The sequence below is a fragment of the Cotesia typhae genome, unplaced genomic scaffold (genome assembly GCF_013202065.1).
Source record: "Cotesia typhae breed Kobodo isofemale line unplaced genomic scaffold, CoteBio_Ctyphae contig_11, whole genome shotgun sequence".
NCBI classification, from domain to species: domain Eukaryota; kingdom Metazoa; phylum Arthropoda; class Insecta; order Hymenoptera; family Braconidae; genus Cotesia; species Cotesia typhae.
This window is the reverse complement of record NW_027423711.1, coordinates 428503-441178: the sequence shown is the minus strand read 5'-3', so window position 1 is coordinate 441178 and position 12676 is coordinate 428503. Positions and strand designations below refer to the sequence as shown.

Here is a 12676-nt window from a genome sequence, read left to right as displayed (position 1 = left end):
AAACCTTAGATTATAGCTATAATGATAAAAAAATATATTCTACAATCCGAAACAAATACTTAGAAACTTTGAATAGTTCAAAGGATTGATATGTTTTGAATAATTAAAACAATCCGAATGATTTTAACATTCGATAGGCTTAAGCCTTTCGAATTGTTTAATATTTCCCTCAAATATCGAATCGAATTGTGATGTTCGATTCGATTTGATTCAAGTTAGATCCCTACATCTCTAAGCAATATTTAACGATATGAGGAAAGTTCTACCCCATGCAAAAAAAATTCTGATTTAAAATGAATTTAAGAATATTTTATAGATAAAATTTATCCTAAATATTTTCAAGTCTTTATTAATATTCTAAAGGCGGATCGAAATTTCTACAGGCGTGCTAATTTCTATTTACAAATCAATTTCAAATTTGGATTGATCTCAAAACTAATTCATATTTGTGTCAAAATATGAATTTCAATCTTAAATTCATTTTGAATCAGATTTTTTTTGCACGGGACATGCCGGAAGGAGTTACATTCGTAAAATTGTTAGAAATAACCGATTGAAAAGATCTCGCCTACAGATTTTTTTTCCAGATCTTTCTTCATCCCAATTAATTTTTTTGACTGCTAGGAGGTCAAGAAAAATACTTCTCTGTTACGTGGAAGTGATGAAAAAAAAAAAAAAAAACCAAATTCAAAATAACTTTTTTCTAGAAAATAAGTTTTATTTGAAATTTTATAACTTTCATGTTTGTTTTAGAGTATCAAGTATAGAAATTTTTGTTCACTTCTTTATTATATGATATGAAGGGTAATAAGTATGCGCAAGGGTCAACTTTACTTCAAACAGTGCACATGATAAAGATTTGAACGATGTTATTGAAGGTGAAAAAGCTTTTTATGATAATTTTCCATCTTTTTAATCTAACCTAGCATAAACATACAAATTATATTTTCAAATCATTAAACTAAGTTTTTTCGTTAGTACTTATGTTTGTATTAATTTAAAGTTATCGCTTTTGTTATAGTATGAAGTGTGATGGATTAGTGCGTTAAGCGCTATGGAAATCCTATGTACTTTACACACTATCATATAGCAGTGTTCATGTCCCGGGAAAAGAAAAACATGCATAATCATGCTTAAATCATGCATGCACGGAGAAAGTTAAATAATTCAAATAACTATCTAGTTATGGTAAAATTTTCTAGAGTTAACTTGATAGTAGTGAATACTACTTAGATGATTCTATAAATCATCTGAATTATAGCATTCATCATCTGTATATAATAATCTTTATGATTCTACATGATAACGAGCTTTAATTATAATTATTATTTTAAATATATTTATACGTATAATTCAGATGGTAATAGTTACCATTAACAAATATAATAGCTTACCATTCATATTATATTTTATGTTACATTATATTACAATCGTGGACATTAATTTAAGTATGTTTTGAAATTTACTAGAAAATAGCCGTTTGTAAACTGGAACGTTTGTGAACTAAAAATTTTTGAAACAGAAAATGATGTCGTTTATAAAATAAGGCGATCATTAAAAAAGATAACACTAAATAATTATTAATAGAAATGATCCAAAATGTAAACTTATATGAACTTTAAAATGTTGTAAAAAAATTTGGAAAAGGGTTGAACCTAAAGACCATCCCTGCAACTTCCCGCTAATTCCATACCTAAGCGCTAAAAATTGCACTTATTACATTTTTGAACTCTTCGAGCTTAAAATATAATTTTTGTGTCATTTTGAGCTCTCCGAGCTCAAAAGTCTGGTAGACGTTTGATAAAACACTGTTTTTTGATTAAATGAACCGATTTTCACGCAGTTGGCGGCATTCAGCGCAGTTTTTGAAGTCTCATGAAGGATCTTTAAGTTTACATTGATCGAATCAGCAATTTCGAAATAATTCCGAAAAAACGCTTTTTTTGGTTTTTTTTTGACTCACGAACGAATCAACCGACTTTGACCGGGCTGGCAACAATCGACGTGATTTTTTGATGTTAATTTTAAGAGCTGATTAGTTTTAGAAGTCGATTTGAAATAGTATATTATACCTCTTGGGAAGGAAAATAAGAAAAGCCTCAAATCACATGTAATTGTTGGTCGAGGCGAAGCCTTTTTGTCCGACGAAGGCGGAAAGCGGCAACTTTGTTTAGCGCAGCGGGAGTAGCGCTGTAAGCGCTTCGCTCGTGCCGCAAATGTCGGCGCAGGTATCAAAACATACTTGTCAACATTTAAAGTTAAAAGAGGTATAATTAATAACCCACAGGGGCCAACAATTGAAATCTCGGTCCTTGAAAAAAAATTCAACTTTTGGCCCTTGTAGTGTAATATACTATTAACTATGTAATTGCATTGCTTAGATTTTCCTGGGCCTGTTACAACTTGAATATTTGCATTTTTGTTGCAGACTTTTCAATGTTAATAAGATTTACGTTGGAATGATTTTACTCCGTAAAATAGCACAATATAAAAAAAAAAACATTATTTTAAATATTTATTTCTACATGTTTATGTTTATAGTCTCATATCGTACAAACCTGAAACCTAACAATCAAATTAATTAATGAGAAATTTTCAGAAAATACATTTACACGCTTGATGGTGTAAAATTGAAGATTCACAACGTTCAAATTTAACATTACACTTAGTGCGATTTGCATACCGTCCGTGTTAAAAATTCTTACACCGAATCATTTACATCACACCGAGTCCAAAAAATTTTTTTTTACAGTGTAGGACCTTAAAACGTCAACTTGAAAACTCGATTTTCGAAAAAGGGGGTAAAACCAATAACTTCCCGATTTTTGAAAATTTTCAATTTTCTTAGTGGGAAGTTAAAAAAAATTTGACATGTGTGGTGCAAATTATATCTCATGTTTCGTTCTCGAGATCACATTATAGTGCTGCCTCGCACACCAATTGTCACCACAAAGTTAAGCTGTAAATAAAATGAAGTTAGCTACGTTGTAACGCCGTCATATATCCAGCCTCATTCTGTTTTTTGTGCGCCTCTTGTCACTACGTACTTTTTTATTTCTCTCAATATTAATTTAGAAAAATTAAGTTAATATTTAATAAAAAATATTATGAGCAAGCGACAAGCTGATTCACCTTTTGATCTTGATTTTCTAAAAAGAAAATTAAAGAAATATTAAAATTTAATAGATGAATTGTCAACCGACAAACATGAAAGTGACATATCTGTCAGATCAGATGACGAAGGTATATGTCTATGCCAATAGGCTAACTTTTGTTAATTATTTCCATGGTTATTTTTATTCATTAATTATTTATCATGATTAATTTAATTTTTCATAATAAATTCGGGCGATTATTTTATAATAATTCGCACCATTGGGTTAACCCAAAATAAATGAATGAATAAAATATAAATAACCAAAATTAAATTGCTTGTTATAGCAATTTGGGCAATTTTGTACCTTTTTTCGGTTACAAATTGTACCATTCGACTGGGTTATATATCAAAATAATTTTTTTTATTTGTGTCAAAGAATTTATTTTCTTGATAACACATATAACTTAGATCATTATTGTCTTGTAGGTTCAGATCATGATGAATTATCTGAGTCTGATCTTGAAAAGAAGACCGTTCCCAAAACGGATTCCGGTAACAAGGTTCCTCGTACTCCACAAGACAATGACACCAATAATTCTGAAATTATTGAACTACCGGAGAAGGCTCGGGATCTTCTTGGGGTTGAAAAGCGTCGACAGAAAGACCTAAGTTTCGAGTTCCATCCTGAGCTTGTCGCGTGTTGGAAGGAGACTCTCTCAAAGGGGATGGAAACCTCTACAAAAAAGGAAATTTTAGAAAAATATCCTGATAAAGATAATATTAACCTAAAAGCTCCGATTTTGAATCCAGAGCTTTTGCCGTTGCTTCACAAGTCTGCTGTTGGCAGAGATAAACATCTCGCGTCGAACCAAAATCTCTGTGGCCTTTCCTTGGTTAGTCTCGGGAAAGCGCTGTGCGCTATGTTCTCCGATGATGAAGAACCATTGGAGAAGGATGACATTTTAGAGTTGCTGTGTGACTCCAGTAACATTATGTGCGAATTAATGTTTCAACTGGAAAAGGCTTGTAAAACTCATGTCTATCAGTACGTGGAGTCTAAACGCAAGACTGTTTTAGAAGAATCTGTCACTGACGAGTTTTTATTCGGCAAGGATCTTTCTAAAAGGATCAAAGATTCTTCTACGGTTGAAAAAGCAGGTTTAACCTTAAAATCCAAACCCGAGCAGAAGACTTTTGTTTCACGGAAGCGTTTTTTAAACTGGAAGAGCCCGGCTACGTCGCGAGGTGGCCCGTCTCAGTCGGGCTTCAACCGGAAACCATTCCAGAAATTTGGCCAGTTCAATCGATCGACACCACCACAAACTCGATCTCTGAGCAAATCCAAGGGCCATCAGTCCCAATCAAACAATACGAAGTAGAGGTTAGTTCTATAGTTGGTCGACTACAATTCTTTTTACGAGCTTGGTCACAAATAACTTCAGATAGTTTTATTTTAGAAACAATATCTGGTTATAAAATACCTTTTTTGACTACTCCAATACAGCATAAAGAACCTCGTAATGATTTATTGTCCGATAATAATGCAATGCAAGAAGCTATTAATGAACTTTTAGTTTTAGGAGCTGTTCAGAAATGTAGTGACGTTAAGGGTCAATTTCTCTCCAGTATTTTTCTTATTCTTAAAAGTAATGGAAAAATGAGATTTATTTTAAATTTAAAAAAATTAAATTCTTTTATTGATGTCACTCATTTCAAAATGGAGGATATTAGAACAGCTTTAAAATTAATTATTCCAGGATGTTTTATGGCTAATATTGACTTACAAGATGCATATTTAATGATTCCTATTCATAAAAATTTTTGGAAATATCTTAGATTTTGTTGGAACGGTCAACTTTATGAGTTTATTTGCATGCTATTTGGATTGAACACTGCTCCGTGGGTATTTACGAAAATCTTAAAACCAGTCATAAGTATTTTGAGAAGTCAAAGTTGGACATCAGTAGTCTACTTAGATGATTGGTGGTTAGTAGCTTCGTCAGAAGAACTGTGCTTAAAAAACATTAGTATGACTATTGAATTATTAGAATCTCTTGGTTTTATAATAAATCGATCTAAGAGTAATTTGATTCCTTCTCAATCTTGTCAGTTTTTAAGTTTCATTCTTAATTCAAATTCTATGACTATAGAAATAACTCAAAATAGAAGAGACCACATTTTTGAGTTAATTTCTAAATTTGAAAGTATTAAAATTTGTTCCATAAAGGATTTTGCTCAATTTGTAGGCAAAATAACTGCTGCTTGTCCGGGAATAAATTATGGTTGGTTTCATTCTAAACCGTTCGAACGAAATAAGTATTTAGCTTTATTAAAAGCTGGTGATAATTACGAAGCATCTATGTACCTATCTCCCTCTTTGAAAAAAGAGTTTGTTTGGTGGAAACAAAATATTTTAACATCCAAAAATATCATCAAACAATCTGCCTTTCATTTGACTATTTTTTCGGACGCATCTTTGATGGGTTGGGGTGCATACTGCAATGGTAAAGTTGCTTATGGCAAGTGGTCTAATCAAGAAAAACGTTTTCATATCAACAGTTTAGAACTTTTGGCGGCATTCAATGGCTTAAAATCATTTGCTTTTGATTTAACAAATTGTGAAATTCTTCTAAAGATTGACAATTCGACGGCGATTGCATATTTAAACAAGATGGGAGGTACTAAATTTCGGGACTTAAATAACATTTCATACGACATTTGGTCTTGGTGTGAGCAAAGACGTTTGTGGCTTTTTGCATCTTATATTCCCTCTCAAGAAAATACGAAAGCTGATTTGGATCCAAGAATAGACAATGTCGACACAGAATGGGCCTTGGCCACATGGGCTTATGATAAAATTACCAGAAAATGAGGTATTCCGGAAATAGATCTGTTTGCATCAAAAATAAATACTAAATGCAGTCTGTATTGTTCCTGGCATCAAGAACCAGGTGCATTTTGTATTGATGCATTCACTTTAAGTTGGACAGATTTTTATTTTTTTGCTTTTCCTCCTTTTTCTCTAATTTTGAAAGTTTTACAAAAAATTCAAGTTGACCAAGCTTGTGGAATTGTAGTGGTTCCTGATTGGCATGCGCAACCATGGTATCCTCTGTGGTTGTCATTATTGGAATCTCCTGCATTATTTTTTCAACCTTCAAATAATCTTTTGTTAGGTCTTGACAGGAAAATGCAGCATCCATTAGCCGCGAAATTAACCCTGATGGCAGGAAGATTATCTGCGAAGCATTCAAGTTGAAAGGAGTAAAAGAAGAGTCTGTTAGTCTTCTCCTCAACTCGATTACTGAATCTACTCTTAAACAATACAATAAACCTATTGTAGATTGGTATTATTTTTGCAAATCTCAAGACTTGAACTTATACAAGCCTACTGAGGGTCAAGTTGCGGACTGGTTGTCTGGAAAATTTCATCAAGGTGCTTCTTATAGTTCTCTGAATACTTGTCGTTCGGCTCTTTCTTTAATTTGTGGAGAATATATTGGACAGAGTTCTTTATTATCTCGTCTTTTAAAAGGGATTTATAAAGAGAAACCCAGTAAACCTAAGTACAATAAAATTTATAGTCTTGATCCGGTTATTAATAAATTAGAACAAATGAGTCCGCTCAGTGTTCTTAGTTTACCAGAATTAACTAACAAGTTATTAATGTCAATGATCTTAATTACGGCGCATCGTAAACAAACTCTATCACTTATTAAACGATCAAATATTAAAAAAGTTCAGAACGGTTATGAAATTCAAATTCCGGATTTTATTAAGACGTCAAGACGTGGTCATCATCATCCTCTTCTTATTCTTCCTCGGTTTCCTGAAAATAAAAATTTATGTGTTGCTTCAATGTTAGAAGCTTATTTAAAAGTTACATCTGATTTGTTGATCAATGACAAAATAGAAGCTTTATTTATTACGAGACAACCTTTTAGAGCAGCTTCAAAAGATTCTTTGAGCAGATGGTTGAAAATGTTCTTATTTAACTGTGGTATATCAAGTGAATATACTTCTCACAGCATCAGATATGCTTCTACATCATCAGCTTTAGCTAAAGGAGTCGATCTCTCCGTTATCAAGAATCTTGCTGGCTGGTTAGAAAACTCAAAGGTTTTTGAAAATTTTTATAATAGACCTATTGTACAAGATCCGAGTACATTTGCTAAAAGTGTATTATTATAAAAAAAAAAAAAAAAAAAAAAAAAAAAATATTGTTCAATTAAAGAATTGTTAAATTAATAAAAATAATTATATTTTTTTTCAAATGATACTCTGAACATCCTACAATGTGATCTCGAGAACGAAACATGAGATATAATTATATTATCGAGCGAGTCTGCCGAAGGCAGGCGATGCTCGATCGTAATTATATTGATTGTTTCGTTCGAAAAGATCACACCCCACCCTCTATTTATTATTAATTATTATTTAAAAATTATTGTATGATCTCCTAATTTAATTAAAATCAATATTAAACCATTTATTACTTATAAGATTCTATGAGATTTTAGTAAATCACCAGTTTTATAAGAAATTATTTTGCAATGACATTTAGATGTATAGCGCAATTTCTCAAGTTAACTTATTAAGTAGGTAAAAATATTTCTTACAAGAATGTATTAGATTCTGTTATATCATCAATTCTATAAGATTATTAAAGAATCTAATTGTCGTATCTGTGCAAGGGTTTTGATAAAAAAAATTTCTTGGTGAATTTACGATTTTTTGAGACATTTATTAAAGAACTAAATTTCACGATCTCTATTATTGTACGGACATGCATAAAATTTCACTTAGAACTTATTTAAATAATGAATTAAATGTTTATTAATATTAAATTAACTTATTTTTCCTTACCCTGATTAAAGAACCGAATTAAACCGAATTAAACAACAATGGGAACAGAATTACACAGAATTAGTTTTCCAATTCTGTTTAATTCTGTTTCCATTGTTGTTTAATTCGGTTCTTTAATCAGGGTAGTTTTTCTATCTAAAATTATCAAAAATTTTAAATTTTCTTTAAATTTTTCCAATTTTCACATTAAATATTATCTGTCTCCTCAGTCGCAGAGTGTTCTGATTCGTTTCCGGTAGCGTCTATGATATTTCGATCACTTTCTCCATCACTTTCCGCAAACTCCGGCTTCTCAACATCTTCGATGTCAGATTCTTCTTGATCTTGCTTTTCTCTCGTCTTTTCTTCGTCTTTTTTTAGAGATTTCTAATAAAAGAAAAATCATTTTTATAATTTAGTAAACTGATATTTCATTATTCGTGAAAAGAAATAACCATTTTAAGTATACAAACTTCTTCGAAATATATTTATACTTACTTGTGATATCGGGGGTTTTCTCATATCGCTTATCTTGCTACTTATGTAGTCTTTAGTTTTTTTTTAATTCTACTTGAACTTCTTCAGGAGTTTTATTCAGTGACTCCAAATAGTATTGGTAATAGGTGATTCAAAAAAAAAGAATATTTTTTTTTTCGTTTGGTACTCTGAAAAATAGGTTCCTAGACACCTCTAAGAAAGCCTCTCCAAGCATGAGTTCTTAATTGTAACGGGAAGGTCCTCCTTCTTACAGTTTTTTATTTTTTCTTATTATCAGATAGAAAAATTTATATCTCGCTTCCAACTACTTGAAAAAATATCTTGTTCCTTAGATTTTGTAGGAAATTGAATGCTCTACAAAAAAGGTCTCTTACGATTTTTTCGTAAACCCAACCGTTTAAAAGATATTAACGGTTAAAGTTTGATTATTTTTGGGAAAATTTTTTTATTTCTTATGAATTTTATAACTCAATGAAAAAAATCATTATGAATGATGAAACTCATAGTTTTGTAGGAAATTTACTGCTCTATAAAAATGGTCTCTTATGATTTTTCGATCAAGTTGAGCGTTTACGAGATATTCATCGTCAAACATCAATGCATATCAATTTTTCTAGTTTTTGATCAATAATTCGAAAAATTTCAATTTATTCTGTGAGTTTCAAGGAAATTTAGATAAATTTGAGTTTTTATTATAAAAGCAACTCCTATAGATGTTTTCTGTTCAAAAATTCATTTGAAAGTTTTTATTCTAATAATATTTTTTTAATTTTATCTTTAATAATTTAAAATCTTAATCGCGTTGTCATTTATTATTATGAAATTTGTTCAGTGCGTATTTTTAAATTGTTTTTCACAAAATATACATAAAATTTTCGTTCGAGGGGATTTTTGTTTTGAATTCCATTTCTTCTTCTGTTTGTCTTCTGAAACTAACGCCATCTATGTTTTTACTCTCAACTATCTTCAGTATCTACCCATTTAATACCGTATTTTCAGTGTTCCTAAAACTGATCATCTTGAATACGTAATAAAATAATTCATTTTAAATAAGTCTTATAATCATCACATAAATTTATTTATCATCAATTAACCTACAATGAATAAAGAAATACGTTTTATCGGAATACCTCTACAAAGAATTTCGGAACGTAAGTTACCAAAAGTGAAAGAGGTTATGCGTGTGTTTTTCTACCAACTTAAAATTTTAAAGTATTCAATCAAACAAAGTGCTAAAAATTCAGTTGACCAAGTTATTGAACTGTGGAGAAAAAATCAGATTCCAACTAGTGGAGCTCCTAATGCAGTCAAAAATTTCTTCGCTATCACAGTCAATGGTTAAAATTACAAAAAAATTTCGATAAAAAGAATTCAGCGCAAAACCAAAAGGAAATGAAATTTCAGACTGATCTTGAACAATTATTCGACATTGTGAGCGAAAAATCCTTAAAAGTGCTTGATGATAATATTAGAAAGTTGTATTTGGATCAAAAATTCGGTACCCATAAAGAGATTCTTTCTAATAATGTACCTGTATCAAACTTAACCACAACTATGATGGGAATAGATGAGAGTAGTAAGTATCTGAGATATTTAATTATTATAAAGTCAGGTAGTAGTGTAACTTTTCATAGATGACTAGATGACATTTGACTAGACAATTTTTGGAGTCCTTTCTTAATTATTTGTCATCAAAATGAATAAATTCTATACATTTTCTTCGTTTAATTTATAAAACAGATCTTATTCCAGACTTAGATCAACCGTCTACCAGTCATGCGATTGTTCCAAGTGAAAAATCAGAGTCGTTCTCTACGTATACATTAAGTGGAGTTACAAATTTTGGATCTGATTCAGAGTATGAACCTCCAATTCCGACAAAACGAGCAAAACTTGATGTCTTAACTCCTGAAGTCATTTTTGGACTCGACCGAGCTAATGTCAGCAGTAGAAATGCGATGTTTATTATTGCTCCGGTTTTACTAGCAGTAGGTATTAAAATTGAAGATACAACGCTCAGTTATAGTTCAATTCAACGAGCTCGTATGCTTCAAAGAGAAGACATTGCTAAAGGACTTAATGACAACTTTAAGACACACGATAAATACGTTGTGCATTGGGACGGAAAAATGCTGAATGACCTTGTTGGATCAAAATCTGTGGAACGGCTACCAGTTATTTTAACTGCATTTGGTACCGAACAATTACTTGGGGTTCCAAAAATGAATTCTGGGACGGCAGACAATCAAACATCAGCCATTTTATCGACATTGAGTGAACCCGGGAAAAAATGATCAGACCTGATCAGACATGAACAGGCATGAGTCTTCAGCCCTGATCAGACATGAAAAATGACCATGCCTGATCAGGCATGAATTGACCTGATCAGGCCTGATCAGACATGGTCAGGTCTGAAAACCCATTACTATTTTTAATTAATTATTTTGCTTAATTTTATGGTTGTAGTACTTGATAGAGTCATACGCAATTCTCTATAATAAAATAAAATAAAAAAAAAATAATTACATATTATTGTAAGGATGTAACACCAGCGGTCAACCATCCAACTACCAACCATGCTCAATGCTGTTTAACTCTGGTGTTATCCGTTTGCCTTGAATTTCCCGCCTTCTGTGCTGCTATATTAGATGTAACAATTCTATGAAGTACATAGAGTATCGAATAAGTTTATGATAAATATAATGTTAAAATTGGTTTTATAATATATTTTGATAGTCCTAATTTATTTATGTAACCGAATCTCATTATAATATCACATTTATTTAAATAATATAATAAGTAATGATTTTCATATTAGGCAGGAGCAGAGCAGACCATAACATCCCATAGAAAATGTAATAAATTTTTTATTTCAAAATTATTTAAATAAACGTAATGTTAAAAATAATTTTGCACTTTTTGTGATGACCAAAAATTTTTTTTTGTCAAAGAAAAAATTTTTATCATATCTCTGACTATAGTCAGAGAGGAACAGTCATAAACAGGCATGGTCAGACATGAATAGACATGAACAGGTATGAACAGGCCTGAGCGTATTTAACACTTCAGACATGATCAGGCATGGAGAGGTCTGATCAGGCATGGACAGGCCTGAACGTATTTAACACTTTAGACATGAACAGACATGAGCAGGCATGGATAGGTCTGGTCAGGCATGGACAGGCCTGATCAGGCCTGAGCGTATTTAGTACTCCAGATATGAGCAGGCATGAACAGAACTGATCAGGCATGATCATGTATAACTTCAGGCCTGGTCATACATGAACAGGCATGATCAGGTCTAATTTCAGGCCTGATCATACATGAACAGGCATGGTCAGGTCTGATCATTTTTTCCCGGGAATGGGGTATTACTAATTATGTTAAGGCGATGTGTTTTGACACGACGGCAGTTAATACAGGTAACTTATCAATGATAATTTAATCTAAAAAATATTTAATTATTAACGTTCTAGTTTAATTTTTATTGCTTACTGAATTTCACTTTTGAAATTATTGAGAATTATTTACTCATTTGGATTTTAAATATAATCTACAATTTGTTGAAAATATTAAATTTAACGATAGTTATCTATTTTCTTTATACAGGAATTCATAACGGTACATGTAAGGCAATTGAAAAGACTTTGGGAAGAGAGTTAATCTGGTTACCATGTCGTCACCACATTTTTGAGATCATATTGAGAAGTGCATTTGAAGTATATTGGCCTGTGTCATCTGGGCCAAACGTACCAATGTTCGGAAGATTTAAAAAATCATGGGATGAAATAAATAAAACTAATTATAAATCTGGAATTGAAGATACTGTTGTTGCTGATATCATTTTGGATAAAAAAATGAAATATCTAGTTTAATTGCACAATCCTTACAGGTATGATTTAACTGCGATTTTAAGAAAAAAATTTTCTTGTTTCTGACAAATTTTTAATTGTTTTTGATAGTTACTACAACCCCGAGATGACTATAAAGAATTGTTGGAATTGTCGTTGATTTTCCTTGGAGAAATGCCTCAAGAAGAAATTTTTTCAAACGTCCTGGTGCAATTCATCATGCTAGGTGGATGGCGAAGGCAATTTACAGTTTAAAAATGTTTCTATTCAGAAATGAATTTAAACTTTCTAATAAAGAATTGGACGGTCTTCGGCAAATTTGTATATTTATAGTTACACTGTATTTAAAAGCTTGGTTTTCATCAACTTCTGCAACAACTGCTGC

General features: G+C 31.4%; 3 protein-coding genes across 5 annotated transcripts; all 3 read left to right on the top strand.

Moving 5' to 3' along the window:
* The first annotated feature begins 45 nt into the window (after window positions 1-45).
* On the top strand, window positions 46-8414 carry LOC141527015 (uncharacterized). 2 transcript variants are annotated; one of them, XM_074242246.1, is made up of 3 exons: window positions 46-878; window positions 1022-3243; window positions 3584-8414. In XM_074242246.1, exon 3 carries the CDS (start codon window positions 3823-3825, stop codon window positions 4474-4476), a length of 654 nt encoding a protein of 217 aa, XP_074098347.1. In that variant the 5' UTR covers window positions 46-878; window positions 1022-3243; window positions 3584-3822; the 3' UTR covers window positions 4477-8414. The 2 variants fall into 2 exon arrangements, with proteins under 2 accessions (XP_074098347.1, XP_074098337.1); XM_074242236.1 differs by having other exon boundaries at window positions 46-3243.
* LOC141526530 (uncharacterized) lies at window positions 4644-7288 on the top strand. The gene is made up of 3 exons (XM_074241568.1): window positions 4644-4722; window positions 5344-5933; window positions 6284-7288. Exons 1-3 carry the CDS (start codon window positions 4644-4646, stop codon window positions 7286-7288), a joined length of 1674 nt encoding a protein of 557 aa, XP_074097669.1.
* Window positions 8415-9264: 850 nt separating the features above from the next.
* On the top strand, window positions 9265-12203 carry LOC141524667 (uncharacterized). 2 transcript variants are annotated; one of them, XR_012478744.1, is made up of 3 exons: window positions 9265-10016; window positions 10181-11862; window positions 12050-12203. XR_012478744.1 is itself a non-coding variant. In XM_074238666.1 (2 exons), the coding sequence occupies exons 1-2, from the start codon at window positions 9833-9835 to the stop codon at window positions 10732-10734; spliced, it is 738 nt and encodes a 245-aa protein (XP_074094767.1). In that variant the 5' UTR covers window positions 9265-9832; the 3' UTR covers window positions 10735-12203. The 2 variants fall into 2 exon arrangements, 1 of the variants encoding a protein (XP_074094767.1); XM_074238666.1 differs by having other exon boundaries at window positions 10181-12203.
* Window positions 12204-12676: the final 473 nt, after the last annotated feature.